The 15,553-nt window shown below is 48.7% G+C and overlaps 1 protein-coding gene across 2 annotated transcripts in view; it reads left to right on the top strand.

Moving 5' to 3' along the window:
* CHAF1A (chromatin assembly factor 1 subunit A) overlaps nt 1-13,265 on the top strand; it is an 80,718-nt gene extending 67,453 nt beyond the window's left edge. For both annotated transcript variants that reach the window (XM_086947068.1, XM_086947067.1), the window contains exons 14-15: nt 599-692; nt 12,468-13,265. In XM_086947068.1, the coding sequence (XP_086803194.1) occupies nt 599-692; nt 12,468-12,979 (606 nt within the window). In that variant the 3' untranslated portion in view covers nt 12,980-13,265. The remainder of the gene's footprint in view (nt 1-598; nt 693-12,467) is intronic.
* Nucleotides 13,266-15,553: the final 2,288 nt, after the last annotated feature.

Genomic DNA, 15,553 nt, shown 5'->3' with positions numbered 1-15,553 from the left:
GAAAAAGCACTACTTTCATTTCCATTGTACTTCTGGAAATGTAGGGCTGCCACTACACTTAGATGATGATGGACCACAGTATAGGTTGTCCAATTTCTATGCTAATTGGAAATAAAGCTGCCCAACTGCTGGAACAGTGCAGGAGATGGCAAAGAATATCGGTACCTTGAAATAAGTACAGTTGTGCCCACCACCATAAATTTCACAACTGCCTAAAGTGGTTGCTTACGAATTGCTGTTCACTAAAGTGCCTTACCATTTTCATATTTACTTTATTTTTAATTCGTTTTTTTGTCGTATTTGGAAGTACAGGTGTTGTCCTTTGGATAGGCATAGTTCGACATTTTTTCATACGGCATTTATCTTGAGGTGCTGCGGGCTCCTGCACATAAATGTTTTGAATTCATAAACAGGAAAGCCTATCATTGAGCAACAGAATTGAAAGTAATATTCCTTTCCACCCAACTAGAAATTCAGAGCTAGAGCTGTTGTTTAAAGCTTTATTGTGTTTTTCTTCAGCTTTTAATTGATGGTAGGTATGCAGGTGTAGCTATGTTCGTTTTCAAGTACAGCTCATTGTTTTTTGTTTTTTTTTTAGGTTGGAGTGGTTGAGACAGATGGTTTTCAGGCAGATACAGAAGACGAAGATGACGACGATGATTGTATTGTAGTGGATGTACAGCAAAACAAAGGTATGAGCTGGTATGTTAATCTCGCTGAAGGTTTCTTTAGATCTTCATAGAAAACATCAGACACTGTTCTATACTGTTTTGCATCTGTAAGCTGTAGAGTTCCTATAATTTGAATGGCCAATTGTAGGAAGCTGGCTCTGTATATACTATCAAAAAATCAAGATAAGAGTGTCTATCAGACAAGCTAGGCCGTTATGGGGAGCACAAATACAACCGCACTGAGTTGTTGAAGAAAGCCCTCACTCACCACCTGGTGATGACATGCTTCATCATTGGGCTCCACCAAAGAGACCTAGTGTTTCTTTGGTGTGCTGCAATGCCAGGATTACTGCGAAGCGGGATCGTGAGATAAGGGCGTGTTGAGTGTAATTGGGATTTAGTGAGTGTTGGGGGTATTAAAATGGTCAGTAGTGTATCAAAAAACTTTATTAAGTGATCACTAAAGACTCAGGAGTTAAAATATGTGAGGAAACAGTCCACTGTAATTGAGTGGGGATTCCTAAGAGTGAGTCGACATGTTTCTTGCCATCGAAACGGTGTTAATTTACCCGGCAATTCATCAGGACTGTGTGTGGTAAAACCCTGGCGGTATGGGCACGCTAAGGCCCACCCTTACCTAGGGGCGTGAAAGTGAAAATAAGAATTTAAGTGAAAAAAAGTGCAAAAAATTAGGAATTAGTAAAATATTCCTAATTACTCCTGGTTTAGGAGGCTTCTACTTATCGTTTCTGCACTTAGTTGGTGTTGGGAATAAACACCATGGGTCTCAGGAGGGGGGTGGAAGCGTATTCGGCACACCACCCTCGACGCTTAGCACCCGCAGTATGCCTACGTCGCCCTCGAACTGGACCCCGACGATCAATATACTTACCAAAGTAAGTTATAGTGTGCACAGAGTTCAGTGGATCCCCAAAGGTAGGCAGAGGCTAAAGTAGATGATACCTTAGTCTCTATTTGTGGTAGTGTGGGTGACCAGTAAGGTTTTATCAGAGGGCAGTGTTAAGCATTTATTGTACACACCCAGGCAAGGAATGATTTCACACACACAAAGACTGAACTCTGACCAATTGTTTTGTATAAAAATAGTTCTTTGTATATTATTTTTAGAACCAAGCCTAACTTCGTGCAGGTAAGTAAAATAGTACTTTTCTGATATAATGCAGTTGAATGCAGTTACTGGTAGGTCAAATGTTCAGAAACAGTTGAAATTACCTTTCAGTTACTTTGCAATTACTTTGTGATTACTTTTAGGATGACTTTTTCTACTCAGTGTGATATATGACTTCGAAAGCTAGGCGGAAGCGGTCCCGCAAGCGACTCGAACTCCGGCAGTCGGCCCGCGCCGCGAGAGGTCCCAGTCCCACAGGAGGTCGAGGGACAGGTCGCGGGGTCGGAGCCATCACAGCTCCGAGAGTCTGCATCGCTCCGAGAGTCTGCATCACTCCTCCCGGTCGAAGTCGTCAGGTAAGCACAAGAAGTCGAATAGATGCCATCGCTCTTCTGACACCCCCCCCCCCCCCCCCCCCCCACCCCCACCCCCCGACGCTCGCGCAACGCGGCCAGGGGTTTGGGTGACACCGCCCACGCGGCTCCGTTGGAGCGCGTGCGTCGCGGCCTGCTCCACACCCTCCGGTCCCTGGGCAGGGCGCAACGCCGAGGGGAGATCGAGCGTTTCCTCATGGCCATGAGGTCCCTCTCTTCCCGACTGGTTCCGCGGCGCCTTCGGGCCCAGCGGACCCGTATGGGGGCCCCTAGCGGGTCGGGGGCTTCGGCGCCTTTGGGCACGGCGCCGCAGGGCCCCACTGGATCCGCTTCGGGATCCGGGTTGTCGCCGGTTGACCTAACTACCTCACCGGCGCCGGTCCCTCAGGTGTCGCCTCCGGCGCCGCTTTCGACGCCGCTTCGGGAGTTTAGCTTCTATGAACCGGCCTCATCTTTTGACAACCCTGATTATCAGGGGATGGGTGAAGAGAAGTATTGGGAGGGGTCTGAGGACCCTCTGACCCGAGTGTCCGTCTCAAGAGGACTGGACAGGTGGACTTGGGGATGCCAGTGGTCTGGACACCTCCCCAGACACTGACTTTGTCTCGCCTCCTACCGTGGCTACGGAGGAGGGGGCAACTACAGTGTGGTGTTGATGAGGGCGGCCAAGGCCCTGGGCCTTAAGCTCCCCGTTGCGGCCATGAGGACTAACCTCCTCACTGAGGTCCTTAAACCGCAATCAAGCTCTGCCGAGCCGCTGCTGCCGTTTAATGAGGCCTTGACTGGCGTTCTTTTAGGCACTTGGTCCAGGCCCGCTACCGGTTCGCCCGTAGATAGGAATGTGGCCAGACGCCACCGCCCGGCCCCGGGCGACCCATGTTTCCTGTCCACCCACCCCACCCCGAAAGTCTGGTCATCCAGGCGTCCAATTCCCAGACCGCATTCCCGTCGGCTCCGCCGGACAGGGAATCCAAGAGGTATGAGCAGTACGGCAAAAAGGTATTCTCATCCCTTAGTCTGGGACTGCGGTCTTCCAACACCGCATGCCTCTTGGGCTGCTACACCCACTCTCTGTGGGACACGGTCGCGGAATTGCTGCCAGTGTCCATTGGAGGTACGGGCCAAACTCTGCCAAGCCCTTGTGGAAGGCCGGGATGCAGCAAAATATTCTATCCGGTGTGGGCTGGATACAACCGACTCACTAGGTAGAGCGATGGCAAAGACGGTGGTGATTTGTCGCCCACCTGGTTGGAGTCCGCCAACTTTTTGGCCGATGTCCAGAACACACTAATGGACATGCCGTTTGATGGCCGTCGCCTTTTTAGCGACATGGCAGACCATGCACTTTAGTGCTTTAAGGACTCCAGGGCTACAGCCAAGTCCTTGGGCCTCTCGGCCCTGCGCCAGCAAACGGGTGCCTTTCGCTACTTTCGTGGCCAAGGAAGGGGCGCCCCCACACGTGCTGCCAGCCACACACCACAGACTAACATCCAGCGCGGTGGTGGCCGTGGAAATCGCCGTGGAGGCGGTCGGGGACAACAGCGAGGCCAGTTCACACCCTCCCCCGCAGCATCCACCTCAAAACCCTCCTAGTCCGTGCTTTTCGGCCCATGTGACGCCAGTGAGGGGCAGGGTTCGCCATCACCACTCCCACTGGCGCACTGTCACTTCGGACAGGTGGGTGCTGCAAATCGTCCGAAGGGGCTACTCCCTCCCCTTCGAGACGACCCCTCAAGCCATGCCACTGCAACACCACCGCGTATCGGGGGATCATTTGCGGCTTCTGCAGGAGGAAGTTTTGGCCGTCTTGGCCAAGGGGGGCCATCGAGCGCGTTCCTGGGCCAGAAGTAGTGTGTGGTTGTTACTCTCACTACTTTCTGGTACCCAAGAAGGGCAAAGGGAGCCCACGCCCTATCTTGCACCTACGGAACGTCAACGGCTTCCTCCGGAAGGAGAAGTTCAAAATGCTGACTGGCTCAGGTCTTAGCTGCCCTGGACCCAGGAGACTGGATGGTAGCGTTGGACTTGCAGGACGCTTATTTACACATCCATGTCCTGCCGGCCCACCGGTGCTACCTGCGGTTCACAGCAGTCCACAAGCACTTTCAGTTTACCGTGCTTCCCACGGGTGTTCACGAAAGTGATGGCGGTGGTCGCAGCTCATCTGCGCAGGTTAGAGGTTTCAGTCTTCCCCTACCTCGATGACTGGTTGTTGAAGGCGGGCTCGCCCCAGACAGTCGTCCGCCACCTCCAGACGACGGCAGACCTCCTGCACCAGCTGGGATTCTCCATCAATGTGCCAAAGTCACACCTGTGTCCCTCTCAGAAGCTCCTTTTCATCGGAGCGGTTCTCGACTTGGCGCAGTTTCGGGTTTACCCACCCGAACAGCGGGATTGGGATATACAGGCTCGTATTCCAATCTTTCAGCCTTCATCCCGAGTTTCGGTCAGGTTGACGCTACAGCTTCTGGGGCTGATTGCTTCCTGCATCCTTCTGGTGCATCACGCCCGTTGTCGGATGCGGGCTCTGCAGTGGGACCTGAAGTTTCAGTGGGCCCAGCATCAGGGCAACCTGTCCGACCATGTCCTGATCTCGGAGGGCACTGCGAGACAGCTGCAGTGGTGGCTCACGGACCGCAATTGGGTCAGCGGCAGATCCCTCTCCCTTCCCCAACCGGAGTACGTAGTTGTGATGGACGTGTCCCTCCAGGGCTGGGGAGGCCACATGGGAGAGGCGGAGATCAGAGGCCTCTGGTCTCCGGCAGAGTCCCGGCTCCATATCAACCTTTTGGAGCTGCGGGCGATTCGTCTAGCACTGAAGGCATTCCTCCCATCTGTCTGGGTGAGTGTTGTGCAGGTGTTCACGGACAACACCACCGCCATGTGGTACTGCAACAAACAGGGCGGGGTGGGGTCATGGACCCTCTGCCAGGAGTCTCTGCGCCTTTGGCAGTGGCTGGAACATCAGGGTGTGACCCTGGTGGTTCAACACCTGGCAGGTTCTCTGAACGCCCGGGCGGACGAACTCAGCCGCCGGTGCATGATGGATCATGAGTGGCACAAGGCCTCTTTCAGCAGTGGGGAGAGCCTTGGTTAGATCTATTCGCCACAGAAGAGAATGTGCAATGTCATCAGTTCTGCGCGTTGGAATTTCCCAGGCGGCACTCGCTCGGAGATGCTTTTCGTCGCGAGTGGAGTTGCGGTCTGTTGTATGCCTTTCCGCCTATACCACTTCTGCCCAGAGTGCTGAGGAAGATCAAGCGCGACCAGGAACAAGTCATCCTTGTACCTCCGGACTGGGCACTAAGATACTGGTATCCTGAGCTACTCAGTATGTCAGTCGATCCCCCGGTTCGTCTGCCTCTTCTTGAGGACCTTCTGTCGCAGCAGCAGGGGACTGACCTCCGCCCGCACCTGTCCAGTCTCCACCTCCATGCTTAGAGATTGAGCGGCGACAGTTGAGGCCATTTGACTTGCCTCCTGAAGTCTGTAACCTCATTCTGGCAGCCAGGCGTCCCTCCACAAAGTCGGTATACGCCTGCAGGTGGAACAGATTTGTCGCATGGTGCACAGCTTTCTTCTCTTCCTTCTTTCTCTTGTCCAGCAGGGCTCTGCTCTGGGCACAATCAAAGGCTACCTTTCTGCTCTTTCAGCCTTTTTAAGGCTGCCTGATCAACCTTCTTTGTTAAAGTCCCCTGTTAATCGATTCCTGAAGGGCATCACACACACGTTTCCACTGGTTCCCTTCGTGGTGCCTCAGTGGGACTTGAACCTGGTTCTTACTTTTCTGATGTGCGCTCCCTTTGAGCCACTTCACAACTGTCCTATCCGCCTTCTTACCTTGAAGACTGCTTTCCTGGTTGCCATCACCTCTGCCAGGTGAGTGAGTGAGCTCCAGGCTCTATCCTCTAAACCTCCTTTCCTTTCTGTCTATCCGGACAAGGTTGTGTTGCGGACAAAGCCCTCTTTCCTCCCCAAGGTAGTCACAGCCTTCCACATCGGGCAGTCCATCACCTTGCCCACCTTCTTTCCGCCTCCGCATCCCTCAAAGGAGAAGAGCGGCTCCACCATCTGGACCCAAAACGTGCGCTTTCATTCTATTTGGATCGCACACGCCAGTTCCGGGTGGATGACCAACTCTTTGTTGGTTACGTGGGCGCTAAGAAGGGAAGGGCGGTGCACAAACGGACCATCTCTAGGTGGATCGTGTTGTGCATCCAAGCGTGCTACTCCTTGGCTAAAAAGGAACCTCCTGCTGGGCTGAGGGCCCATTCCACTCTGGCCCCGGCGACTACTACTGCCCTGGGCCGGGGAGTCCCCTTGCATGGATTTGTCGGGCAGCTACATGGGCCTTGCTGCACACGTTCGCAAGACACTACTGCCTGGACAGCAAGTCCGGAGGAATGGCTTCTTTGGCCGTTCCGTCCTCCAGGACTTTCTGGTGTGATTATTGGTTCGCAGACTCACCACCGGGGTTGGTATTGCTGGGGTATCTATTCTAAGGTAAGGAATCTATCACTAACGTGTCTCTTTCAGATGCACAAGTTACTACTTGTGTAACGATACATCTGTAAGAGACATTAGTGATAGATTCCTTAACGACCCACCCATCCTCCCCGTTCTGCGAACCGATATCTAGGGTTAAGGTCATCCCCTTTCAGGGCCCTAGTTTCAATGGCACCAGTGTTGGTTTTTAGCATAGCTCTGCTTTTCTGGCGCGGAAAAGCTGTCTAAGAACTGACGTTAGCACGCGGAGGCTACGTCTAAGTACTCAGACATCATCACGGCGCCCACGGCGCCGACGACTGACGTGGAGCCGCAGACGACGCCTACCGATGCGCAAGGGTACTGCTACGCAAAAATTTCTGGATCCAGTCTGACGCCTGGGGATATTCTAATGTAAGGAATCTATCACTAACTAATGTCTCTTACAGATATATCGTTACACAAGTAGTAACTTGTGCGATTCCAAACAAATATAGAACACAGTCAATTCTATATAATCTGTCCAGCCAGATAGAAATTTAATGCAAATAATATGGTTTTTCTGTCAAGGGACAGTGGCAATATCCAGTAGGATACAGTCCTGTATCCAGAACAATATATAGGACAAGTGTGACAAGGTGACAATGTATACAAAATCATAAATAAAGAAACAAACAAGAAATTCAAAACAGTCAGGCGAAACAGAGAAAATGCTTGTTCATAGGTATACATAATGAGACAATGTAATAGGTAGAAAAAAACGTGACAAGGCAGTAGAAATATTTGTGTGCACAATGTTTTTTAAGAAGAAGTTTCGATCCTGTTCATGGGATAACTGAGATCATCATCAGGACAGAATACTGTAAGCCTGAGAACAATAATTACAAAACTGACATCACAATGAAAACATTAGAAATGGGGGGCGGAAAGGAAGGAAGAAATTGAGTTATTAAATAAGCGAACTAGTACTTCAAATCACTCAAAAACGGTCCAAAGATCTAGGATAACAGAGGGACAAACTGAGTAATGCCGGGAAATCCATACAACATATTGAGCTTTAAGTGCCAACTAATAAACTATCAATGCCGCGATTATGAGAAACTGCAAACAAAACAGGTGATGGACAGAATGTGGATCAATGTCACACATTCACCCCAGTCCAAAGATCTGGGCCCAAATCCATCGTTTTTTTGCACTCCACACCACCCTGGGTTAGACAATGGCGATATGCAAATCAGCTCTGACCCTGTGCCCCATGGGAACAGTCCAGTCCGAACTACAAAAGCCATGTCCTTCCCAGATTATGAGAAACATCATGATGTGCAAGCATAAGAAATTTAGTGCGTTGAAGTAAACCGCTGAGTGTCGGTGAGAACACAAGTGAAATGGCTAGACCAAAATGGACTAGACTCTGAACGTTTTAATAATGAGTTGCCGAGTGGTGGAGGACCATGCAGAGTGATGGACTCAGAAGCGGCACAGTACCTGTGAAGGAACGAAATAGGAGAGCAAGCATTACATGCACGGGGTAAAACGCCAAGGAGAATGAGGCAGCAATGCATGATAATACCGCTTAGCCCATGATGTGCTAGCGCATCGGTTCTATGTGGCATTAAGGCAAGTGACCAAATCCCAGCGTGGTCGAGGCAGTTCCTGGGGAAAGAAAAAAAGGAAGGGTTGGGCTCTTCTAATGAGGCACATGGGTAATGGCCGGTGGTAGGCAGCGGAGGGTCAATGATTACCTTGAAGACTGCTACAATGAGTATGCAGGCAGGGGGTATTCTGCTAGATTCGAAATCCGTTAGCTGTTGAAGGAAACGAAAAGGAACTCAGAACAAGGGCTGGTGTAGGCACCAGTGCGGGCGGCGATGGACCTGCTCCTACCTTAATATTGCTGCGTCCGGGCTGTGCCAGTAGGCGTGGGATACCACATTGTGTAGGTCGGAGCTGTGAAGTTGACGGTCTCCAGACATGTGTGCTCGACGCGTCTCATGGGCGCAATGGCTCAAGGAATCTTAGGTGGAGGGGAGGGATAATAGGTTGCGAGCACGGAGGAATGGAGCGTGACCCGGAAGTAAGTCGGATAGGAAGCTGTAAATGCCAATGAGGTGGCCGTTTTGTGTGTGCGTCGCGAATGGTTGATTGTGTTGAGGACGCATGCAATGAGCTGGCAGCACCATGAAGAATGATTTACAAGGAGTTTTGACTATATTTGTGGGTCGCAAGATTGTAAAGACACATACAAGGAGCGCGCAGAACCATTAAAAATAATTTACAAAAGAATTTGGCATTCACACTGTGGACTAATGGTATATGAACACAGGGATAATTCACAGTATGGTTAAAAGGGCATCATAGTGTACAGTCATAATGTTTGTAAATGTGAAAGAAAATGTAGATTGGAGCCAACAGTTGTTACAGAAGGGAAGTCCAATCTTCACTCCTGTTAAGACCATTTTTTATAATTTTAGTGCGCAAAATCCACTTGAGCTCTTCTTTATTCAGTAAACTGCCAATGTCTGCCCCTCTGTGGGGAGGTTTAATCTGGCTGATGATTGTCCATTTGATATCGTTCTCGGTGTATCCTTTGCTTGAGAAATATTCCACCAAAGGTGCATTGGGTGTCTTGCAGCTGACGCGGCTTTGATGTTGGCATATCCTTTCGGAGTTGTTTGACCTATGTAAATTTTGTCACTCGGACACATATCCTATAGATTACATTACAGGAATTACAATTTGTTAAACTGTTGGACTTGATATGTATATCATTGAAATTTAAATCCTGTCCTTCAATAGTAAATTTGCAAACTCTGCAGTTCTCCCACTTTTTATGCCCCATCAGGGGAGTAAGCCCCCAAATGTCGGTGATTGTGGCAGGTGGTTTGGTGGCGGTGAGAGCTGACCTGACTAGGTCGTTTTTTATGTTACGGCTCTTTCTAAAGGCAAACAGGGGACGATCAATATTCAGACTACCGACATTGATTATTGTCCAATGTTTAAGTATGGATTTGCGTATGGCATTTGACACCGGTGAAAAAGTGGTGACACATACTATGCGTTTTTGGTCGGTTTTGGGTTTGGGGATGAGCAATAGTTCACATGGGCAATACCAGGCACTTTTGCGTGCATTGCGTACCAATCGTTTCGGGTAGCCCCGGGCTTCCAGCTTAGATGAAAGTATGGATGCTTCATGAAAGTAGTCTTCCTTTTGAGAGCAGTTCCTCCGAACTCGTAAAAATTGTGAGTAAGGAAAAGAGTCAGAGAGCTCGGGATGGTTACTGTCGTATTTAAGAAGCGTATTCCTTTCTGTGGGCTTGCGGTATAGTCTAGTAAGCAGTTCGTTATTGTTGTGGTAGATGGTAAGATCCAGAAATGCTATGGAGGATCTATTGTGCGTCCGTGTGAAGGTGAGAGCCTGGATAAGGCTACTTTCTGTAGAACGCCAAATTAAAAAAAATATCAATATAGCGTTTCCACATGGTGATGCCTTCAAAAAAATGGATTATTTTGAGTGAGAATTCTGGATGTTTCCAAGTGATCCATGTACAGAATGACTAGATTAGGTGCAAAAACCGCGCCCATTGAGGTACCCTTCACCTGTTGATAAAATTTGTTGTCAAAGGCAAAGAAATTTCTGGTAAGGCATATTTCCAGTAATTGTAGTATGAAGATGGTGGGGACACTATGTGGACGTGGTCTTTTGTCTAAAATTTGTTCCATGGTGAGCAGCGCCTCTACTTGTGGTATATTGGTGTAGAGCGATTCAACATAAAGAGTACGCAAAATGTCAGACTCCATGTTGAACGAATGGTGCTCCACCAAATTAATCATAGACATACTGTCCCGAACATAACATTCTGTATGGGGAACAAACTCTTTTATGAAGTAATCCACATACTGGCCAAGTGGCTCCAAAATGGAGCTGCACCCGGAGACGATGGGACGTCCGGGGAGTGTGGCTTCATTTTTGTGGATTTTGGGTAGGGTGTAATTAACAGGAGTCCGGGCAGATTTGATGTTAAGAAATGACAATTCCTTAGGACTAAGGAAGCCTTGATTTTTGTAACAGGGTGTCATGATTAGTGCTTCACTGTTGATGTTCATTTTGAGAAAATAGAATGAAAATAAGTACTTGAAAATTTACATTAGATACTTTGTCACCCTTTGGTAAAAGGGTGGACGTCTACCAACCTTATAAGCGTGGTTAATTAAATCAATTGACATTGGGGGAGGAGCTATGCTAGCAAACAAGATGGCTGCTTAGGCTCCCGGCTCCGCTGACCTCCGTATCCTGCTAGATGATCCTGTTTCTACGCCCGACCTCCGTGTAGATGAACCGATCCACGCTCCGATGGTGCAATCCCAAAAACTTACTCAGCTTAATTGACTGAGTTGTGTCGAGTTGAAGTTTGCGGTCTAGTCCAGCAGGAGAGCCGGGGCCTCGAGTTTTCACCCAGCCGGGTTGTAATTTGAACAACATCGGCCGTGAGAATCAAGCAGGGTCTGGTCTACCGCAGTGGAGGTCTTTTTTGCCCGATTTTGATGGCGGTCATTCTGATTGACTAACACCGAGGGAGGAGTGGCGTGGCACGACAGTGGCTGTGGGCGGAGGTCCCTGTCCCGCAGACCCGGTTTGCCACCGCCGGGGTTCGGTGGGTCGGGGTCTTCGCTCGCGGCAGCGGAGTGCAGATTGCTGCCGTAGAAACCGATCAGTCACCCTCCGATGCCGTCTGTTCCGCTCCTGTCTGTTCCCCTGGAGAAACCGGGCTCTCTGGGGTAAGTGAATCTGATCGGTACTGAGCGAGGAGAAATGGACCGGGCGGAGCGTGAGCCGTCGCTGAAGACAGTATTGGCAGCCATTGGGGCATTTCATTCACATATGGATGCCCTGATTCACAAAATGATTACGGGCCTATCTGAGAAGGAGTGTGTGGAACCGGACCCTGCTCCACTGCAGGTACTGCTGCCAACTACGATTTACACGACTACCTTTTTGATTCTGGACAAGGACCCCGTGCAACAAGAGGCACCGAATCCCTCGTTCGGTACTCTGGAGAGTCCTGTATTGTATATTCGTCATAGGGGGTGCCTGTCTCTGGCGGGAGGGAACGAGACCGGGAGCCCATACGGAAATGCCTTCCCCCCATGTTTTCTCTTTTCTATCTTTAGAACTTAGTTAGTTTGGGCGACAGGCACACTGCTAGTTGGGGTTAGGCGATAGTCGTATGCAGGGGTGCAGTGTGGGGGGATGGGTTTATTGTTTTATTTTTGTTCTCGTTCTTATGGTTTTCTTTTCTTCAATCTTCTCTTCAGTCTTTCGCTTATTAGTAATATTGGCGAAATATCCTGATTTTGTTTAAATTCCAGTGTCTGGTTGCCAAGCTTTTTCTACTATTCTGATTTTATGGGTGGTCGGGCTCTGAGGGCCTGCACTTAAATTGTTATCGACTGTAATGCTACCAATCATGCTTCGTAACTACTAGCGCAGTCGTCTCAGCGATTCTTCTGTCGCTTCATGTCTATCCTGTCATTGTACCTGTCTGCCCTATTATTATGTATGTACGTATGGCACCGGATAGGTCTATTCCCTTTTTCTTGTTTTAAAATAAAGATTTATAAAAAAAAAAATCAATTGACATTGCAAATATCAGGGGGACAATGCAAATAAGGCCATGATTTCAATGTATTTAAATGCTTTGTTACAATGTAAATACATTTTGCATAATTACTTTTTCAATAGTTTTGCATCTTATAGTGACAATGTTTTTTAGCTACAGGCAAAACCAAATATGTGTTTTTTGTTCACAGATGGAAGAGCTGCAGCTGCTAAAACAACCGTAAAGTCAGTAAAAACATCACCAAGAAGTGGTTCTGTTGTATGCGTTTCTAACTCTACCACTTTGGAAGTATTGGAACCTGAATGTGAAATGGAGGTTGTTCCAAGTGAAGCTACAACTGCAAACATGAGTAGAGTGATGGAAGCTGGAATTACTGGACATGGTATGGTGAGCCATAACCGGGAAGTGAAGACTGTTCCACATGGCGATGGCATGCTCTCTATAGGTGGTGGAGTGGGCACCATCCCCAGCAATGACACTGCAATTTGCAATGAGAGTGGAAAGACTGTTTCAATTGGAAATGCAGTTCGTACAGTGGACACACAACTCCCATGCAAGAGCAAAACCGAAACAGATGTTGGTGTCTGCTTAGAGAATACTATAGCGAAGGCATCCAGTGCAGGTGGTATTGTAGATATCAACAGTGCAATGGATCCCATTCCTGCCACAAGTGCTTTGATCAGCATTCCTAACCAAGCTTGACCCTCAGATCTGCACTAACACTCCCCACCCAATGTATGTATGTAGAATTTTTTAGGGTAATTTTAAACTCCTCTTTGTAACCTTTCATACAAGATACTTGAAAATATTAAAATTTACTTTGTAAGGAGAAGATGGCACTTTGTTCTGTGATGCAAGTTACCTGCACGTTTGGGGAGAATAATTGTTCTTTGAAGCGTGCTCTCCCAACTGCATTCATATTTTCATACTGAAATTGTAAAAAAAGAAGCCTATTAATCTGTATTGAATAAAGCATTACTGAAATTCACCAGTGTAGTTTTCTCCTCTCTGCCTTTATTAGTACTATTAGTATTGTGTGGATTCTTGTTGGCTGCCATTTTACAACCTGCAGTAGAGGAAGAGGGTGTGAAATCATGAATCATTTGCTGCAGGAGTAGATTCTGAATTTAAAGAGCATGTTTGAGGCAAGTGAGCTGTAGATCACATACTTTGCATTCTCCTGCCATCTAGTGTTGGGTCAAGATGTTTGCAAGTTGTTTTTCTTCAAAGAAGTCTTTCCAGTCACGAGGTAGGTGACTCCTGCTTTCGGTGATAATGTGCATGTGCATCAACTCCATTGTTAGATTTTCTTTCCGCCATCTGGTTCGGATGGGAATTGCTGTGCTCCGGTTCAACACTGTTTTTTCGGTTTCCCGCAGTGCGCAAGACACAGACCCTCAACGGTATTGTTTTTGATCTTGTAATCCCATTTCTCCCTGTATCTTATTTACTGAAAAAAAACCTCTTTCAGTCTGGTATCTTATGGAAGGCCGGCGGGCCTACCCGTGTCTGTCCGCTTTGCGGTAGATTGGATGGACTCCAATGGAATTCTGCCCTCTGTGCCACACGAAGTATCCGCACACCGACTCACATGAAGTGTGCAGCCTGTGCTGGTCTCCGGAGAACAGGACTGCGACTCGTGTAAGGCTTTCCGATCGAAAAAGACTTCACGACCGTCTGGTTTGACATCTCAACATGCAGAACCAGCGCACAAGTTCCATTCCGGACCTCTTCGGAGTAGGTTCAGAACAAGAGGCCAGAGACGCCATGGGAGCAGAGGAGGAACAAGACCCGATCTCTATCTCCGACTACGGCTCCGAGGAGGGCGAAGACATCCCGCAAGGGCAGCGTACCATGAGTACAGATCCTCCCTTGCCCCAAAGTCCACCTCAGGCCAAGAAGGCGGCAGCGGTCCAACCCCTGCCTCTGGGCCACGGTCGGCACCGAGACCATGTTTCCAACGCCCTGCCCTCCAATTCGTCAGCAAAACACTGCTAAAAGCCTTTTGGCTCTGAACAGAACCGTTTGAAAACTGGTACCGAGCCGAAAGCTTCGGGATCGAAGTCTGACAGGCTCCACCCCTCCCCCTTCGATGCCGTAAACCACTTTGGATCCGAAATCCTCAGCATCCAAACCACCGGCACCAAAACAAACTGATGTGCTGATTGCATCTAAGCTACATTTCGATGCTCTGCCTTCCAAACCAGATCCGAAACAAAGGGAGCTATATATCCACCCAACTACTGGACATATCACCACAAAAGTGACAATAAAACTGAAACCTGAGACAGAAGAGGCCTACCACTTTCCTTTAAAAAGGAAAAATGACGGTACTAATCCTTCTCCTCCCCTTCCATCTTCTCCTGCTCCTCAGTTTCAACCCTTATTAATTTCACCTGGGCACTCGCCGCCACATACTACACCTGAAGATCAGGATGGGGACAATGACCCAATACCCGCAGACCCCTGGACAGATTAGAACACCAATTCCCCCACAGGGAATGATCCTGACCTGTACCCTACCAAGCCTTCTCCACCAGACGACAGTGTAGGTTACATAGAACTGCTGGGTAGGGCTGCAACCTACAATGGGGTTCAGCTGCATAAGGAATCTTTAGAAGAGGATTTCCATCTCGAGACTCTTAGCACCACACAAGTCCTTGCACTCACTTCCCATGCTTAGGGGTATGATCAGGCACATGGACGATACTCTTAACGACCCCGTCGGGGCACGTATCCTCACCCCTAGGGTAGATGAGAAGTATAAGCCGGCACCATCTGATCCAGCATACATAAGGGGGCAGTTAACATTGCATTCCTTGGTAGTTTCCAACGCACACAAAATGGCCAATTCGCAAACGGGAGATGCTCCACCCCTAGATAAAGAATCTAAGCTTCTAGACCCTTCGGGGAAAAGGGTAGCCTCACAGGTTGCAAACTTTTGGCGCATCTCCAATACACAAGCTTTGTTAGCAGTTGCTCCAATTTTTACCTGATGCGCACAAGTCTAAAGTGCAAGACCTAGTGCAGGAGGGACAGTTCATTTCTAATAATTCCATAAGGTGCGCCCTAGATGCTTCAGACACTGCTGCTAGAGCGGTCAAACCAGAAGTTCAGACTTTTATCCTTAACACACCATTCGATAAGGAAAACCTCTTTGACCCTGTGGTAGATTCCTCACTGGAAAAAATGAAGGACACAGAAGTGGGCAAGGCAACCATGTAATGTATGTAATGTAATGTATAGGCATTTATATAGCGCACTACTTACCCGGAG

Source organism: Lissotriton vulgaris, chromosome 12 (genome assembly GCF_964263255.1).
Source record: "Lissotriton vulgaris chromosome 12, aLisVul1.2, whole genome shotgun sequence".
In the NCBI taxonomy this organism is placed as follows: domain Eukaryota; kingdom Metazoa; phylum Chordata; class Amphibia; order Caudata; family Salamandridae; genus Lissotriton; species Lissotriton vulgaris.
The sequence above is the reverse complement of the archived record's forward strand: the minus strand, read 5'-3'. Positions and strand labels throughout refer to the sequence as shown.